This window comes from Chionomys nivalis, chromosome 25 (assembly GCF_950005125.1).
Source record: "Chionomys nivalis chromosome 25, mChiNiv1.1, whole genome shotgun sequence".
NCBI lineage: Eukaryota > Metazoa > Chordata > Mammalia > Rodentia > Cricetidae > Chionomys > Chionomys nivalis.
In genome coordinates this window covers 29343668-29362663 of record NC_080110.1, presented here as the reverse complement: position 1 = coordinate 29362663, position 18996 = coordinate 29343668, and the positions used below count along the sequence as shown (strand labels likewise).

The following is an 18996-nucleotide window of genomic DNA, read 5'->3' as shown; positions in this document are numbered from 1 at the left end:
ACCTCCGACCTCCTATTCAGCCTCAGTTTACCCATATCTGCTGGGGGAAGCGGCTTCCTACCGTAGCAGGTGGTATTGTCTTTGAGCTTCATGAGGTGGGGGCAGGCACAGGAGACAGTCCGGTTGTAGTTGATGAGGCACAGGTGGGAACAGGGGCCCCGGCCACCGTTGGCCTCACATGGATTTGGAGCTGACCCAGAGAGAAGACATCTTGTGACGCGTTGATCCCTGCCTGGCCCTTCCCATCTGGAACCCACCCCAACTCTCACCCTCCCCGTGTCTGCCAGCGCAGGCCCCTTACCCATGGGCTGCCGGGAGGGGTGATAGACCTGCAGGTCGAAGGGCTGTGTGTTGGTCCTCTGTACCACAGTGACATTGTGGCCAGTCCACTTGTTGGCCTTGGCCAGTGTGTTTGTCCGCCAGTCGGTCCAGTACACCTCCCCGCCATACAGTGTCACTGCGAATGGGTGTGACAGGAATTCGTGTCCCCGCAGCACCTCCATGTGACCGGAGCCATCATACCGGGCTGAGTAGATGGCGTCTGACCTGAGAGTGTGAGCAAGGGAACAGTGAGGGTCTCAGGGAGGTACCCAGGTGCCCGTCTTCCCTCCCCCTGCCAACAGCCCCCCTGATGGATAGAGCTTTCCTGAGCCCTGCCAGGTGACCAGAGAAGGAACGCAAGACTGAGGTGGACGGGATGGGGCGGGGTTGGGATCCTAGCCTCATGACCCCCAAGGGAGTCTTCTAGATTTCCTTCCCAGGCTTGCAGATGGCACTAGAGCTTTGGTGTGAACAAGAGAAAGGCACCTCGTCTTGGTTCCGGACAGGCAGAGCCCTCAGCAGAGGGCACCGGGTGTGAGCAGAGAGGAAGGTGGGTAGCTGCAGATCACAACTGCTTTTCTCTGTCAGTCAACCCTCCCCATCCCTCGCCCGCCCCCAATTCTCCTGTCAGAGTGCTGGTCCCAGCCCCTCCCCGTGCCCGGAGGTGGGGGGTGCTGCTGCCTTGACCCTGGTTGGTGGAGAGTGCTGACCTGGCATCAATCCAGAGGATACGCTTCTCCAGGTAGTCCACGGTGAGCCCGTTGGGCCAACCCCCAGAGCCTGTCTCTCGGTGGATAGTGCGGCGTCCAGCTCCACTCATGGATGCTGCCTCAATCCGTGGCAGGCTGGCATCCCAGTCTGTCCAAAACAGGATCCTAGGGAGAAGAGTGAGGAAGGCCGAAGCTGGTGGTGGCGGTGCCACAGGTAAACAAAGGAGAGGCGGGGCCAGCAGTACCAAGACGACAGGTGTCCCTGACCAGGCTGAACAGAACACGGGGTGGGGTGGGGTGGGGACCACAGGGCTAGGGAGGGACAGGAAGGGATAGACACAGTCCTCACCCATCCCGAGGGTCCAGCGCAATGGCCCTTGGGTGCTCAATGTCCCCCGCCAGCAGAGTGGTCCGGAGGGTTCCATCCAGCTTGGCCACCTCGATCTGGTCCAGGTTGCTCTCCACCCAGTAGATGTTGCCGGCGATCCAGTCCACAGCCAGACCCTCTGGTGTGGCCAAGCCATACTGAATCACTACCTCAAAGCTGGTCAGGGCTAGGGAGAGAGGGTTGCGGTGGTTAGGCACTCCGGGGCTGGGGCACGGTAGAGGCACGGATCCTAAGGTCCCGACGACCCACCCTCACCCCGACACCTCTGCCAAGCGGGTAGAAAAGGGGGATCCTGGAGGAGGGGGGTGAGGGCAGCCACTATCTGCATGTCATGCAGATGGGGTCAGGAGGACGGAAGCTTCTGGGGCCATGTTTGGATGCAGTATGAGGATGATGGAACTTGCTAGAAATCACTCCACAGGACGTCCTGAAGATAGCCTATGTTAATGCGCCCTTGTGTCTCCTTACTTTAGGAACTGTCATGCGGTTAACAGATCAGTTTCCTTAGCTATTCTCCTGGCCGTGGACATCAGACGTTTTCAAGTTTCCTTGATAATCGACAATAGTAAAACAAGCCTTCTTGCCTGCATTCACATGCCACCTCCTCAGGGACCCGCCCGACACAATTTAAAACCCTGTCTTGATCAACACTGTCCAGTGCCAGCGTACAACAGATCCTCAATCCTGAGCCTGTGGTGGCTCAGGTTACTCTGAGACAGAGGCTCAGGTAGTCCATCCTTACACAATATTTTCCTTCTGAGCCTGAAATTCCAAGATTGGGGAGCCAGTCTTCAGGCCACTCCAAAGAAAGGGTGATCATTTTGTTAATTATTGGGCTAGCAGCAATGCTCACGATAATTACGGGCATCAGGCTCTCTGAGACCCACAGCAAAACCTAACCCAATTAACGGGGTGGGGGTGGGGAACTGGAGCCTCAGCTTTGGGGCCACCTGGATCTGGGTCTGTGACCCTGAATGCCCAAGTGCCATCTGTGTACCATCCTGGCACCGCTCCCAGACCCAGCGCGTCACCTCCGTTGTCCAGAAGCTTCCCACGGTAGATCTTGTCTTCTACCACGTCGGTCCAGTAGAGGGCACTCTGGCTGAGGTGGAAGTCCAGGGCAATGGTGTTGCGTAGGCCAGGCACCAGGACACTGTAGTCCCCCTTGTGAAGGTCAATGCGTCTGATCTCATGGCGGTTGGAGAAGATGATGAAAGGTTTGAAGGGATCTGGTGGGAGGGATAGGAGTGGGTCAGCGAAGGGTGCACTGTGCTGCTGTGCCGTCCTGTCCAGGTATGTGAGGGTCTCTGTTGGCCCGGGCCTTCCTCCACATAGCACCCACCCAGTGTGGCTTAGGGGCATGGCCAGGACAGCTTGGCTGGTCCACCACACTGCACCTAGTCGTACCCAGACTGCGGCAGCTCTCGCCGTCAGACTCCAAGACCCAGCCCTCATAGCAGGAGCACTTCACGCTGAACTTGTTCTGGTCACATTTCTGGCTGCATTTGAGGTGCTTGGCACAGTAGCTCTGGATCTGGCAGGTGTGGTTGTCAGGGCCCAGCTCCATGCCCAGTGGGCAAGAGCACACGATGCCTTCACCGGGAGCCACCGAGCAGTTGTGACTACAGCCGCCGTTATTCAGAGAGCACTGGTCTGCGGGGACAAGCAAGGGACAGGTCCAGGGTCAAGATCTGGCAGGAGGCAGGACATGGCTGTGTCCCATCCCAAGCCCTGGAGCCCTAACCCACAGCCCCTGCGAAGCCTCTGCCCTGGGGGAACACGTGGAACACGAGAACCTGACACCTGGGATCGTCATCCCCTTCCCCCCACAACTCCCTCTGCTCTCCATGTTCCCGTAACCCTCTTGGGTCCACAGCTAGGACCTGGGCATTTTGCCTCCTCTCTGGGAAAGCCCTTTGGTCAAGGCCCTTTCTTTGATCTCTCCCTACTGAGGTGTAATCTGGGGGAGGGTGCAGAGGGGAATGCCCTGGCCCCTCTGACAGGATCTGGAACTTGCTGCCAGGCAGCCACCACGTCAGCAGTTTCTGGGTCAGCAGTTTCTGCGCCCGTCTTAAATGGCTTTAGCCTCTATTCTTCTCATTCACAGAAGTCACGTGACTCTACTCAGACCTTCAGGTCACCCCGTGTGGCCCTCTAACCCTGACCCTGTACCTTCTCCCTCATTCTGCACATTATGCTCATTTCTGGGAACCCGGTTAAATTCCCTTCCTCCAGAAGTGTGTTCCACCCTGTACCTCACCTCCAGCCTGCTCCTCCTATTTAGCAGTGATTGAGGGGGGTCTATTCCAGGTCAGGAGTTCTAACCACCCCCTTTCCTGTTGTACCCACAGAGTGGTGTGACTCTGGACTAACCTCTCCCTGCATGCCCACAGAACGGTGTGACTCTGGACTAACTCCCCACGCTCCAAGCCCGCGGAGTGGTGTGACTCTGGATTAACCCCCTCCCTGCTGTGCCTACAGAGTGGTGTGATTCTGGACTAACCCCTGCTGTGCCCGTGGAGTGGTATGACTCTGGACTAACCCTTCTGCATGCCCACGGAGTGGTGTGACTTTGGACTAACCTCCTCCCTGCATGCCCGCAGAGGGGTGTGACTCTGGACTAATACCCTCCCTGCATGTCTGTGGAGTGGTGTGACTCTGGACTAACCCCTTCCCTGCACACCTGTGGAGTGGTGTGACTCTGGACTGACCCCCCCTCCCTGCACACCGCGGAGTGGTGTGACTCTGGACTACCACCTCCCTGCATGCCCGTGGAGTGGTGTGACTCTGGTCTAACCCCCTCCTTGCATGCCCACAGAGTGGTGTGACTCCGGACTGACCCCCTCCCTGCATGCCCACAGGGTGGTGTGACTCTGGACTAACCCCCTCCCTGCTGTACCCTCAGAGTGGTGTGACTCTGGACTAACCCCCTCCCTGCCATGCCCACCGAGGGATGTGACTCTGAACTACTCTATTTAAGGGCTCTGTGCCTCTTCCTCCTCATCTGGAGACATACTGTCGCTGCCTCACTGGGCCACCTTGTGGAGTAAATGCTGGAGTTGCGGGATGCCTCATGCAGGGCCACGGCAGCCCTAGACCAATGGACACTGTTGGAGACCCTGCATCCTGCCCGCTCTTGCCCCAGAACCCTTCCCACAGACTGCGCTGGCCAGGACGCCACTCACCACACAACTCGCCCTCGTCCGAGCCATCTCCACAGTCGTCTTTGCCGTCACACAGCTTGTCAGGGGGCAGGCAGACGGAGGTGTTGTTGGCACAGGTATGTGAGGGCGGCCTGCAAGCCAGGGCCTCACAGTTCTCCTCGTCCGAGTTGTCCTCACAGTCGCTGTCTCCGTCACACACCCACGCTTTGCTGATGCACCGAGCTGAGGGGGGAGGCACCCATGAGGAGCAGGCCTGGAGACTGGGACTCACTGTGCCCAGACCCAGTGGGCTTCTCTGACACGGTCATCGCTGAAGCGCTCTGGGGCCCGCTATGACCACAAAGCCTTTGCTGTCAAATCCACACAGGTAACTAAGACAGCAGGAAGGACACTCAACTCCGGCCAGGTTTGGACTCCCAGGGTCCTTCGTGCAGACCTGGCCCTTTCCTGATTCTCCCTTCCCCACTACGCTGCTGCTATCCCTGCCACCGCATCTGCGGTTCCCCCAGTCCTCTTTTCACCTGAGTCCTTGCAGCCGAACTTGACATTTGGGTCACAAACATGGGTCACCCCCTCACAGCTCTTCTCGTCACTGGAATCCATGCAGTCGGTGTCTCCATCACAGCGCCACCGCAGGGGGATGCACAGGCCATCCAGTCGGCACTGGAACTCATCGGTATGGCAGCCTCCAGGAGGTCTGGTGGCTGGAAGACACGGGGGTGCATCAGGAGGGAGAGGCCCTCTGGGTTAGCCCAGATGCCAAGCGGAGGAGGCCTGGAGCGTCCTGTGAGCCTGCTGACAGCCTGGCAGCCCTGAGAGACCCATCGAGAGTCTCAGACGCCACACCTTCAGGGACCCCAGTGATCATCTAATGTCCCCTTCTCTACACTCAGGATGGAGACCGGCTAAGGATTTTTGTCGCTTTCCTCATTCACTCTGTGCTCTCCTAGTGCCAGCTAAGTTCTAGGCACCAGCCCAGGCACTGGCAGGGACTAGTGGAGGGAGACAGATCAAGGCTATGACTGCAGACAATGACACACTTTGTGGAGACAAAACCAGGAACGGTGCCAGTCTCGTGGGTGACACTTCAGATGAGCAGAAGTCATTTGAGCAGGGACAGGAACTAAGTGAGAGTAAAGCCACAAGGACACCTGGAATTGCACACCCGGCAAAGGAAACCCCAGTGGGAAGCGGCTGAGATGGGCCAATCGAGCCAGAGTAGGGAGGGAGTGGGCGGGAGGCAGAGCATGGGTCAGAGGTCGAAGGGCTCAGAGGTCTCAGCAATTTTTCCATGTGTGCAGGGAGCTGGTATAGCCTGGGGGCAGGGCTGGGGCACAAGCTCACTGGTCCATCAGGATTGTGCTGTCCCATCCGAGACTGCAAGCCATAATGGCAATGCCACCCAAGCGCAAACACTGGTCAGGTACCAGGCTGGGTCTCACACTGTCATAGTGTGCTCACCGCTCCATCCTCCCGGCCATCACATGGCTGGTACCCTCTCCTCATGTCTCAACTCTCATCAGCTACCTATGATCTGACTCTCCTTCCCCGGGAGGACCTGAAGTTCAGTGTGCTCTAATTTCCTTCTGGAGCTGTCTTCCAAAGTGTCACCGACACTGTACCTCCTCCCAGTGCTCCCCACTGTCTCTGTCTGATCCCCACTGCCTGCCAGGTCAAGCCTGTCTGACCCTCATACCCTACTGGAAGCTGCCGCCTCTGAAGCAGCCTCATTCCCTTGTCAATGCAGAGGCTTCTCTTCTCTGCCTGCCTGGCCCAGCTTGCACCGCTGGAAGTGTTCGAGTCTCAAGCTGCCTTCCGCCCCCATAGGAAGTCTCACAATCTCCTATGTCTAATGGCCAGTCAGACGCACCTCCTCCTGAAGGGTCCGAGGCCATGCCAGCTCAGAACCACAGACTAACATTACGGCCAATCAGGTCTCCATCCATGCCTCTCTACCTGTTACCTGCAGGAGGAAGTCCATGCAGAGGAAGCCATCGGTCCAGGTCTGCCTGGCTTGTTGGTAACACCTGCCCTGCTTCATAGAGCATGTGGGATCCCTTCCTAGATCCCCAAGTCCTTCTTAGATTTGACCCTGAAGACAGCACTGTTCCCCGATCCTCCTGAGACCCCCATCTCAGCTGGATGCACGGTGGGTGGTCCACGGCACCTACTGTTCACAATTCTAACTCCAAGGCAGAGACTAGCTGGTGGACCACGGGCCATGTAAGGCTTGATGTGATGTCAGCTGTCATGAGTTGAACTCCTCCTGTCCCTAAAAGGATGCCGAACCACCTTACCTATCAAGGTGGCCTTGTTTGGCAGTAGTGTCTTTGCCAACTGAAATCATTGGGAGTAATAAAGCCTAATTAACAGCATTAATGTCTCTATAAAAAGAAAAATGTGGACCCAGGGACAGACCCACTCAGGGAAGACACTACATGAAGATGAAGGTAGAGATAGGATGAAGAATTTAGTGCAAAGGAAGGCCTAAGGTTTCCGAGACGCTGGGGACGTGTTTTCCTTCACGGGCTGGGGAGGAGCCAGCCCTGAGGACAGTTTGCTCTTCAGGACAGTGTGGCGGTGTGCTTCTGTCGCTTAAGTCACTCCGTTTGTGGCTGTGGGCTACAGAAACCTTAGGAAACTAATATGCTAAACACAGTCAATTTCACAGAGGGGAAAAGGACTTTCCTAGCCATCAGAACCATCCTAGCTCTGAGCCTTTCCCAACAGCGATGGCCAGAGCTAAGACACCAACACTCCAGGGAGGGCCTGTCTCTCCAGGAATCTCGGCCTGCCCCAAGAGGCCTCTTCTGGACACTGGGCGCCCCTCTCATCCATAGCCCAGAATGACCTTGTACTCTTAGTGATCGATCCTCCTGCCTCAGCCTCTCGTGTGGTGGGATCAGAGGGATGAGCCACCACGCCTAGTTAGACATCCTGTCAATCCAACGCTTTACCAGACTCGTCCCCACACTGCGTTTCTGTGCTTACCTCACTGACCTCCTATCAGCCGGGCCAGGCCAGCGCTGGTCTTACCCCTCTTCATAAGGGCAACTCAGAGGCCCACAGAGATAAGTGACCTGCCCAAGGCTACCCAGATAACGAGTGGCAGAGCTGCAGCTGAAACCTAAGGCCCCCAAGGGCCAGGCCCTCAATCTGAGCAGTGTGTGGCAACGATCTGCATGCTATCTCTTTCCCGTGGGGCCGGAGCCTCTTCAAGGACAAGAGGCAAACCGCAGGGATCCCAGGGTTCCCGGGTGCTGACGCAGCGGGGCGGGTGGCTGGATGGGCCGAGGGCCGCTCAAGAGGGCTCACCCTGGTTGGTACAGTTGGCATGCGTCTCGTCGCTGTAGTCGCCACAGTCATTGTCCCCGTCACAGGTCCAGTGCTCGGGGATGCAGCGCCCGCTATTGCACTTGAACTGGGTGCTGGAGCAGGAGTGGCTGCAGCCGGCCTCGTCACTGTTGTCCCCACAGTCGTTGTCTGGGGGTGCGGGGAAGAAGGAGAGAGCCGAAGATTGGGTTAGCAGAACTACCTCTTCTGTGACCCCAGCGTGGCCCACTCGGCCCCTCGTTCCCACCCACAGCCCACCCCACCCCCACTGAGAAAAACAACAAACAGAAAAGTCACAGAAACTGCATAGACCGCAGCATGCACCATGGCCCGCAGGCGGGGAGGGTGGGGGGCTGGGCTCCAGGAGGCCCCACTCTTGAGTCTCAGAAAGCTGAGGGTGGGGGCATCCTTTTCAGCAGAGTGTGGGAACAGGGACTGCTTACTTCTGGGGGGCCTAGGCAGAGGTTCCCCTGGTCTGGGAGAGATAGGAGGCTGGAGTATAGGTGAGAGCCTGCTGGCTGGAAAGGCCTTTATCCAACCACACCCTGAGTGTGGACATTGCCAGACACTGACGCTGGTGCTAACTCCCAGGGGTCTGCCTGCAGCTGAGGCTCGGGAGTTCTGAGGTAGGTGTCTGGGTGAACATCCTGCCTGCTGGGCCCTAGAGTGACGTCCCCTGGCACTGACAGGGCTCACCGGGACCGAGGCTGGCCAGTTGTCTCGGAGTGTGCTCCTGTCCCCCTCCTAACTGGATTTGCTTTTCCTCCCCCAGGTCTCAGCTTCCTCAACACCACCTCTGTCACTTCCTCTGCCCTCTGAACTGCCCCCCGCGTCCTCTCTGCAGCATCGTTCCTGTGATTTCCACTCCTGCCTCTACCACTTTTGTCTGTGTGTGTCCTGGTAGCTCTGGACTAGCAAGCCTAGGGGACTGGGGAAACTGAGGCTGGGGGGTCCTGGGGTGATGGTGCATGTGCGTCTATGCACTGACCGGCAGGCTCAGGACAGGTCTTTTCGTCAGAGCCGTCCCCACAATCCTTCTCTGAAACACAGAAACCGCCAGGGCAACCATTGGCACTAGAGACACAGCAAGGAGGAGGGCAACATGGCACTGACCCAACCCATCCTCACATGAGCCACTGGGGCAGCATGCCACAACACAACACCACACCACGCCAGACAGGACAGAGCCCGAAACAGCACACGCAACAAACAATCACTTGCATGCGTGTTTACACACACTGCGGCCCCTGTGGCTCAGGGCTGACATCACCTGGTCCATGGCTGACCTCCAGGTGTGCTTCCAAGCCTGAAGCCCAGAGCCTAGGGCATGCGGTAAGGACCCCGGGAGAGAGGAGAAGTGGGGAAAAGGGGATGGGCTCTAGGCTAATCCTCAAATCCTCACTAAACTTTCCTCAGCCCCTTGAATCCTGCCAGAAGGCAGGCAGCTCTGCCCTGCGCAGGCAGGAGATGATGCAAGGTAAGTAAGGCCTTCCTTCCGCCCACCTTGGCTCGTTCTCTTCTCTCCTAGCTAATCCCTCAGGTTCCAGTGCCCTGCAGAGAGCCCCAGCTCGAGTCTAAGATCTCGCCCTTCTCCACCTGGGGCCCGGCTGTGGCTTCTGACTTTCCTAGGAACCGCAGTAGAAGGAAGGAGGTAGGACTTACCATTGTCACATCTCCAATTGATGTTAATGCATCTGCCATTGTTGCAGGTAAACTGAGTCAGGGGGAAGCAGGTGGGATAGGCTGTCAGGGAGAAGGAACAGTTGAGTAGGGTCCTCAAAGCCACGCGTCCTCACACTGAGCAGGTGGTGAAGGGGACCCTTACATACGGAGGAGCCTTTAGCCAGATGCGGGTGCGAGAGGCTCCCCAGGAAACTGCTCAATTGCCCCTGCTAGGCACCAACGCAAGCACTGAGGTTCCCCACAAACCCCCCCCTCCCCGCCGCTGCCACACAAACCAACACTGTGATGGTGATGCTATTATTAGATCCCTGATGTAAACAAAACTCCATGGAGGGAGGCCACGGGAGATAACTTTCTCAAGGCTACCAGGTGCCTCCACCCATGAGCTGCCCTCCCCTCGGCCAGCCTGGCTTTCCTGCTGCCCCTCTTACCACACGAGGCTGACTCATCGGAGCGGTCCCCGCAGTCGTCATCCAGATCACAGGTCCAGGAGATAGGGATGCAGCGGCCGCTGGCACAGGAGAATTGGTTGGGTGGGCAGGTGCGAGCTGGGGGGCGAGAAGCAGACATAAGAACTCATCACGCAGTCCCTCGCTGCTTCAAGTCCTTTCCTCCATCACCCTCTGCTCCCTAGCCTGCTCTGTTTGAAATGTTATTCTCTAGCGTCCCAGATCGCATTGGTGCCTGACTGCCTCTCCCAAGGGGTCTCTGGGATCTTTGGGACAAGGCTCCAACCACATCTCCATCTTCAGTTACACCTGTTTCAAGCCCAGCTGTTGGTTCGTCCATCCTGGCAGGGAATGGTAGACCCCCACCTCCTGTCCAGGGTCCCGTTCCTCTGCTCTGGAAACGCAGGCTCTTTTCTTCCCTTCCCTGAGGTCCCTGTCTCCACCCACGGTGCCCAGTCCGCACCTGAGCAGGTGGCATTGGATTCGTCCTCGCTGTTACCACAGTCGTTATCCCCATCACAGAGCCAGCGGTTGGGGATGCACCGGTTGTTCTCACACTTGAACCGGTCTGAGGGGCAGGTGTGCTGATCTGGGGAGGGGGACAGGTCAGGGGTCAGAGAGAGGGTGGTCTCTGGTTCTCGGGTCACTCAGGTACAGCCACGTGCAGCGCCTTGCTGCCTGGCCGCCAGGGTGGACGGGGCAACTCACGGCACAGCGCTGGCGCCTCGTCACTGTTGTCCAGGCAGTCATTGTCGCCGTCACACTTCCAACGCTCCTGGATACAGCGGCTGTTGGCGCAGGCAAACTCGCCCGGCTGGCACTGCGGTGGGGGCACGTAGGATGGGTTCGCTGTGGGCACCACAGGAGTGTGAGGGGGAAGGTTAGACCCAGGCCATGGGACAGGTGCTAAGATTCCCTCACTTCTCTTTTGATCTCTTGTTTTTGATAACATAAAGAGTAATTTTTCCCCTAGTGCATAATTTTCCACGAGCAAACTATTTGGTTAGAAGCGGTAACTCTTTCTCAGGCAACGTGATATGCATGGCAATGTCTGCATCTCCCTGCAGTCTGAGAGCAAAACAGCTTTCAAGAGAACCCATTACGACACACCAGAGGTTTATGTGGTCCACTGCTGACTTCCTGAACTGCCCCTGGGAGTCATCTCAGTCCCCCAAGGTCCTGTCCTGGATGCTCACAAATCTATCAGCTCCACCGCAGGAGCGAAGACAGGCCCTCGACCTCTGCACGCTCCACCCTCCTGTCCTGCAGGGTACCTCGCTATCACTGTGCACCTTAGCATCTAAGCAGGCCTCTGCCTGCGCGGTTGGCAACCTGGAGCCCAGACTGTAGCGTCAGCAGCCCCGACCTTTGCACTTCCCTTTTCCCATCATATTCCGAAAACTTCTCCAGGGTCCCATGGGTGCCAGTTCTCTCTCCGCCACCCCACAGGCCACTGGGCCTGAAAGTTGGTGTGTGTACGCTTTGCCCCACACCGGGCATCTTGGCTGTCCTGCCTCCACCTTCCTAGAAGTGAGCGCTGACCCTCTCAGACCACTCTCTGTGATGATTAAGTCTGCTCTGCTCCTGGTCCAGGGTCACTTCCTCTCCAATCATTCCTGCCTCCATTCTTAATGATGTCCATGTCCACAAAGACCATCGTTACCCTGGCCCCTCTCAGTCCCACTGCCTCTGCCAATGTGTTCAACCTCCACTGGCCTCAGCCTTGCTCTCGGCTGGCTCTCTACTGACCCCTTTTTCTTTTCTTTTTGTTTTATTTTGTTTTTAATAGAAGATCTCACTATGTAGCCTTGACTGGCTTGGACTTCTCCCTGTAGACCAGGCTGGCCCGGAAGTCACAGAGATCCACCTGCTTCTGTCTCCAAGGTGTGTACCACCATGCCCAGCTACTGATGCCATTTTCACTCCTCGCACTGTGATGAGAAAATTATTCTGACCATGGGAAAGGGTAAGCAGACGAGAAATGCAGAAGAGTTTTTAAGAAATGGACGCTGGGGTCAGGCTCTCAGGTCTGACTGCCTGTGCTAACTTGGGCCTCAGTTTCTTCACTTATAAATAGGGATGATAAAAAACACCATTCCCAAAGAGAGGTTTTAGGGAATACGTAAATTACTACTACATGGGAAATGTTTAAAACAAGACATAGTCTCTGCTTAGTGAAAGTCGGCTGTGATTGTAAAACACAGAACTGAAAACCACCTCCTACTGTAGAGGGTGCCTCTGCAACAGCGGAGAAACGGTGAGTAAATGATGGGATAATTTGGCCGTTAAAACGGCTGCTTACGTATTCATGATACACCGCCAAGTGACCGAAGCAGAAGACAGGAGAGCGTGTGCAGCGCAGCTCCTGTCATGCAGAGGTAAGCGTGCAGAGCAATGATTTGTGCATTCTTCTTTATATTTTTATATACTGCACATTTATTCATTTTTGCAAAGATTATTTTAATCTCAATTGTGTGTGTGATACTGAGAACTGAACCCAAGGCCTTACCTAGTGGTCAACATCCCTAGAGTCTACTTATATTGAGGAAAACATGAGCTTGGGGACTGGAGAGGTGGCTCAGGAGTCAAGAGCAACGACTGCTCTTCCGGAGGACCCAGGTTGCATCCCCAGCACCCACACGGAGGCTGGCAACTCTCTACAACTCTAGTTCCCGGGAATCTGATGCCTCTTCTGGCCACCGTGGGCACTGCACACACACAGTGCACAGACATATAGGCAAAATACCCACACACATAAAATAAAAACAAATAAATAAAATCATGAATGTGCTGGGCTTTAATTTAACCCTGCACTTGGAAGGCTGAGGCTGGCAGATCTCTGTGAGTTCAAGGCCAGCATGGTCTACAGAGTGAGTTCCAGGACAGCTAGGGCTATACAGAGAAGCCCAGTCTCAAACAAAATAAAACATAAAATTGTGAATGTAAGGCATGGAGGGGTAGAGGGATTATCTAATGTATATGAGGCACTGAATTGATTCCCAGCACATGAAAATAATGAATAAAAGTAAGAGAGGATACTGTGACAGATAAAAGCCAAAGGAGGCAGATGTCTAGACACGCAGGGTAACAGCTACATACAAAACAGAACGAGTAACCTATGTGGCTCACAACAACACAGTGGTGGCCACCATTCTCCTAATGTGTTCTTTAAATGTGTTTGTTTTTCAGACAGGGTCTCCATGCTGGCCTGGACTTTGCAATTCCCCTGCCTCAGCTCCCCAGTGCTGGGATTATAGATATGGACACATTACCTGGCTAATTTACAATATTTTGCTGGTTTCATTTTTGCTTTTTTGAAAGACAGGGGCTCACTATGCAGCCATGAAACTCACTCCATAGACGAAGCTGGCCTTGAACTCACATAGATCCACCTGCCTCTGCCTCCTGAGTGCTGGAATTAAAGGAACAGTACCACCATACCCAGTCTACAGTATTCTGAACTACTGTTATTTCACTCTGATAATGAATTCAAGTTAAAAGGAGCTAAGAATCATCTCCTCGCTGGGCAGTGGTGGCGCATGCCTTTAATCCCAGCACTCGGGAGGCAGAGGCAGGCGGATCTCTGGGAGTTTGAGACCAGCCTGGTCTACAAGAGCTAGTTCCAGGACAGGCTCCAAAACCACAGAGAAACCCTGTCTCGAAAAAAAAAAAAAAAAAAGAATCATCTCCTCCTTACATGGTTGTTTCTCTCCTCATTCATTTGCCCTGAGTTTCAAGCTCTTTCAAGTTGCCACTTCCACTGCCTTTAGCCCCAGAGTCTCCCTGAAGCCCAGCCCCACAGGGCCTCTCTGCCTCCTGAGACCAGAGCATTCCCCTGGTCTTTCCTTCTACGTGGCATTCTCCTGCAGGAGCTACCTTCCCATCCTTGCCCCCAGCCAGGCCCCTCATACCCAAGCAAGTGACGCCATCTGTATCCAACACCTGGTCTTCAGCACAGGCACACTGGCGGCTCCCAGGGGTGGCGAGGCACAGACTGCTGCAGCCCCCATTATTCACCCGGCATTTGTTGGTACCCACTGCAGAAGAGGGGAGGACAGGGAGGGGCAGCAAGGTTAAAGAACAAAGCACAAAGACTGGGGAGATATAAGAGGAAGTCGGGAGAGGAAGATCATGTTGAAAGAGAGAGAACACAGCCATGGAACAAGAAGTGAACGGGAAACAGAGTAGGAGGACTTCTTGGAAGCCTTGGGTATCAGAGCCTAGGTTCCACCCTGCCAACCCCCTGTCCCTAACCTATCCCACGGTAGTACCTTGCTGCTGCTGCGCATCGTACATTCGGATCTCAAAGATAGGAGGCCGCTCACTGCGCAGAAGGGTCACGGTAGGGGGTGTGCCTGCTGCACCCCGTTCTAGGCGGTAGACACTGCCACTCCGGTACTCAGTCCAAAAGAGGTAGTTGCCATGGTGACACAGGCCAAAGGCATGATTCAATTCAGGACCCTCGTATACAATCTAGGAATGGAGGGGATGTTTCTGAGGAGATGGGGTCAAACAGAGATGCCCAAGGGATGCCTGGGGCCCTGGTAATGCTAACCCCTACAGGTACCCAGAAAGGATACTGTCCTTACTGTCCTCTCCTGGGGCCATTCATCACTCCTTTATGGCGCGCGCACACACACATCACGTGCACACACATACACGCACGCGCACACACACTCTCGTGTGCGCACACGCATGTGTACACGCGCACACACATGGGCACACACACTAGCCAATACTAAGGGTCAAGCTGTGATGGATACTAGGAACAGATTTGTCCCTAAGTACCCATTGTCATGTGGAGGCATATGTGGTGACCTGGGGGAAGAGGAACCAGAAGGAGCTGGGTAGATTCCCAGGGAGCAAAGGCTCGGGAGTAGAGGTCTTATGGTGTATGCTAGGAATCACTAACTGCCTAGTCTTGCTTGTTCAAAGAGTGTTGGGATGTGGAGAGTAGGAAAAGACACAAGACCACAGAGGTAGCCACGAGCTGTATTGTGAGGGACCTGATACACCGAAGACTTTGATCCACACGCATAGACACACAAACGCAACTCTTGAAGTACAAAACCACCCAAGTGAACAAATGTGCACATATGCTGTCCCTAGGCAGCTCACGCTTTGGTGCAGGGCTACACCAGTGTGTTGTGTATATGTGTGTAAGCACAGAGGTGCATACACAGGTGTGAATGCGAGCAGAGGCAGACAGACGTTCACAGATAAACAACACACACGATACACAAACACACAGGTGTACCATTTATGGAGCCATGAGTAAACATATAAGCAGCACACAGGCCTGGACACACAGACATCCACATTCTCACGGAGTTTCCTGCATAGGAACAGGGGTTAGCAATGCACACATGCCTGCCCACCTTCCGGTCGGTGCCATTGAGCAGTATGGTCTCGATTCGATCATAGAAGGCATCGACCCAGTAGAGGCGTCCAGCTGGGATATCCAGGCTTAGCCCATTGGGCCAAAGCACCGTCTTGGAGGTGACAAAGATATCTCGGTGTGAGCCGTCCATCCAAGCCCTCTCCAGACGTCCTCGCCGGCTGTCCTTGGGGTCCTCCTCCCAGTCTGTCCAGTACATCCACCTGTGGGCAGGGACTGGTCAGCACCACGTGGGTCACTCTTGCTATCAACAGTCTCTCCTGTGAGGCTAAGCACTAGGAAACATCCAGTACTCCTCCCAGCAGCCTCTCTGAGCTGTTCATTCCGGAAAAACACATTCACTTACTCTGGCTTCCATCCAACCAACACCTAATGGGTGCCTACTGGAGCTGGGCAAGCCTCTGGCAGAGACCAAGGTTCCTCACCCCTCGGGAGCATGCACCCCACGAGAAACAAGTCACTCCAGAAGGTTGTGTCGGAGAGTGTGATAAAATCAGGAGAAAAATTAAAAGTGAAGGGGGTGGAGAGAAGCCGGGCAGCAGGTAGGGGCGAAGAGAGGGTGAGGACGGCTTCTCTGAGCCTCGGTGCTGACAAGAAACTGAATCTGCTGTTAACTGCATCCCAGACAGCTCATAATGGGGAGAGAACTGCTGGGTATGGGAAGATGTGGACCAACAAGCACTGGGGCAGGCCCAAAGGCTGGGGTGGCGTGGGGCCAAGGGGAACCAGTAGAGAGCTCTGGACTACGAGATGAAGAAGCAGACTTCCGGTATGTATTATGGTTTCGGTCTCTGCCCTTAAGATGGACAAACACCTGTTCTCTTTCCCAGGCTCCCATCCCTGCTTCAGGGGTCTGCCTGCCTCCCCAGCCCCCACACGCCCTGCGTTGCTGTTTCCCTCCCCCAGTTCCCACTCCCCCACCCAAGGCCGGGCACACTCACCCATTGAGTGGGTCCACTACGATGGCCCTGGGGTGTGTCATCTTGCCCTCAATTAGAGTCTTTCTAGTCTGGGCGGCTTTCTCCAGCCTGGCCACGCTAATGGTCTTCTTGGGGCCGTCATCAGTCCAATAAAGATTGTCTCCCATCCAGTCCACAGCTACGCCCTCCACGTTGTGAATGCCTGAGGGGGGGGGTAGAGAGGGCGATGAGGGCGCACGAAGCAGGGAGAGACGGGGGCCAGGCAGGGAGAGAGAGTAGGAAGCACCTGGTGCCCCGGATGGTGGGTAGAGGGGGGAGAGGCTGGGGAGGGGTCACATTTGTATTGAGTCAGTCTCTGAAAGCAGCACGGGGCAGCCAGGGAACTATGTGATTGATGGAAGCTCTCGAATGAGGGCATGTCTGGGCCTGTGCTTAGGTAGACAGCTGAGGCAAGACACACCGGCTACTAGAACAAGTGTGACGCCACGTCCTGGGCCTAAAAACCCTGAGCTCACAAAATGAATAAATTAGGAAGTGACTTTTCCCTTAGCCAAAGGCTTCATCTTAAGTATCCCCCTAAATAGCAGTTCCCCTGGTAAAGGGAACCCCAACCTTTTCCTGACTAGGAGTTACTTCTGATTTCCACATAGTCTTATGATTGCTGACTGCCAAGGTTCTCTGAGTCGCATGGGGGATGGGGAGCCAGGCTCAGGGGAGTGACTGGTATCAGTCAGATTGACTGGTTGGGGAATCAGATCCCGGGCCCCCAAGTACAGATCTGAGGCAAAATACACATAGCCCAGAAGCCTCCATGGGGCCGGCTCTGATGATACTCCATGGGGGCTCTGCCAAAGTAGGTCAGGCCCGGACATGGTTTTCTCAGGTGCATATGGTGCAGGTTCCCGTGGCTATAATATCCAGCTACACACACCATGTGCCCTATCTGCCTGGGAGGCCCAACTCAGGCCCGACCCAGGGCCTTGCTTGGGCCTCTTGGCTGTGTGCTACACACAGCTCCAGGGCTCTGAGCCAATGGCAGAGAGACCCTACATTTTCCCAAGGGCTGGCAAAGGCAGCCCACACTGCCTAACCCATCCATCCTCCTGAGTCTTTTTGGCTCAGCCAAGAAGGAGGTCATGGAGGGGTCAACCTGTCTATCCCCTCATCTCCATGCCAACCAGCCCAGCCAGCCAGTCAGCAGAAGACTCTTCACGCTGCTAGGGAGATGTCTAAGCCTCTGATGGCTTCCTGACTCAAGCGCCACATCCCTCAGAAGCGCCGCCCACACACCTCCCTTCTGACGCCCTCACCGTCCTTCAGGATGGTCTCCCTCTCGGTGCCGTCGATTTTCTGGCGGCCGATGAGGTAGCTGGTGGTGTCAGCGAAGTAGATGAAGCCAGTCTCCGCATGGAAGTCCAGAGCCCGTGGATTCATAAGGTTCTCAATGGGGATCATGTGTTCATCCGGGACCTTGGCCCCCATGTCCATGCCTCTGATGATGCCCGGCCGGCCCTTGCCATACACGAGGAACAGTTCGTGCTCAGGCTCTAGGGTAAGCACAAAGGGCACAAAGTTAAATGCATGCACACACACACACACACACACACTCACACATCCACACACACACATGATCACCACCCAGCTTGGAGTCTGGGTCTGAGGAGATGCCGCATGTCAGGAGACGTGGAGCAGACGGGGCTGAGGCAGTCAAAGAGAACACAGGAGAGCATGTTCGACTCTAGTCCTAGAGTTACTGTGGCCTGAGGTTTGACACGTGGGATGGGAGGTCAGAGAAGGGAGGCTTGATGTCACTTTAACATCTACTATTCAGTAGTGAGATTTGGGCCCTAAGAGGAGGACTATCAAAATATGCTGGAATCTGGTCACTTTCCACCACTTCCTCAATCCACCATCCTAGCCTAAACCGCATCACTCTTACCCACGCTGAAGAGAAAGCTCCTGGCCTCTTCCCTGTGGCCCAGTTTATGCCCAGCACCTAATAAGCTTACACAGTATGAACCCAATCACACCACTTCTCTCCATAGGGGCTGTGAGCGCCTCAGCCCAGTGAGCAGCTTCTACCTTCACTCCCACCACTCAGTCCCTCAGGTCTTCTCGGTACACCACGCCCTGCGCTGGCCTCAGGGCCTGTGCACCTTAGGCTCCCTCCTCCAGAACCACTCTTCCCTCAGGTTAGTCATATGACTGGCTGCCTGACTTCATCCACAGAGAGCGTGGCTTAGACACCGCCATAACTTGCGTTTATCTTTCTTACACACCCTTCACTGCCAGAAGAGCGTCAAACACGCAGCGTGTGTTTGCTGGATACCCATACAGTGAATGAACGGGAAGTAGGAAGCAGGCTGCTCTTGGATGCGGACTCCTTACATCTCCACCCTTTGCTTCTCTGCATCTCACAGAGGCACGGGTTGAGGAGGAACATCCGAGGACCCACCCCCACACCCTCCCTGACACTCACTCTTGCAGGACTTCCCGTCACTTCCCAGGCTGAAGCCAGAGCGGCACCGGCAGGTCCTCGCCTTGTGGCTGTTGGCTAGCAGGCAGATGTCGGAGCAGCCACCTGGCTTCCCATACTGGTCATTCTCACAGGCATGACTCCGCACTGGGGG

At 55.5% G+C, this 18996-nt stretch overlaps 1 protein-coding gene across 1 annotated transcript in view; it reads right to left on the bottom strand.

Moving 5' to 3' along the window:
- Positions 1 to 18996, bottom strand: part of Lrp1 (LDL receptor related protein 1) — a 78595-nt gene that overhangs the window by 31418 nt on the left and 28181 nt on the right. The window contains exons 10-28 of the mRNA XM_057757818.1: positions 18846 to 18989; positions 17677 to 17913; positions 16388 to 16568; positions 15427 to 15649; positions 14320 to 14521; positions 13960 to 14085; positions 10757 to 10897; positions 10512 to 10637; positions 10031 to 10147; positions 9579 to 9659; positions 7899 to 8066; positions 5105 to 5287; positions 4605 to 4805; positions 2827 to 3072; positions 2451 to 2648; positions 1381 to 1585; positions 1032 to 1196; positions 302 to 546; positions 62 to 190 (exon numbers count right to left, since the gene is read on the bottom strand). Coding sequence (XP_057613801.1) covers positions 62 to 190; positions 302 to 546; positions 1032 to 1196; positions 1381 to 1585; positions 2451 to 2648; positions 2827 to 3072; positions 4605 to 4805; positions 5105 to 5287; positions 7899 to 8066; positions 9579 to 9659; positions 10031 to 10147; positions 10512 to 10637; positions 10757 to 10897; positions 13960 to 14085; positions 14320 to 14521; positions 15427 to 15649; positions 16388 to 16568; positions 17677 to 17913; positions 18846 to 18989 — 3318 coding nt within the window. The remainder of the gene's footprint in view (positions 1 to 61; positions 191 to 301; positions 547 to 1031; positions 1197 to 1380; positions 1586 to 2450; positions 2649 to 2826; positions 3073 to 4604; positions 4806 to 5104; positions 5288 to 7898; positions 8067 to 9578; positions 9660 to 10030; positions 10148 to 10511; positions 10638 to 10756; positions 10898 to 13959; positions 14086 to 14319; positions 14522 to 15426; positions 15650 to 16387; positions 16569 to 17676; positions 17914 to 18845; positions 18990 to 18996) is intronic.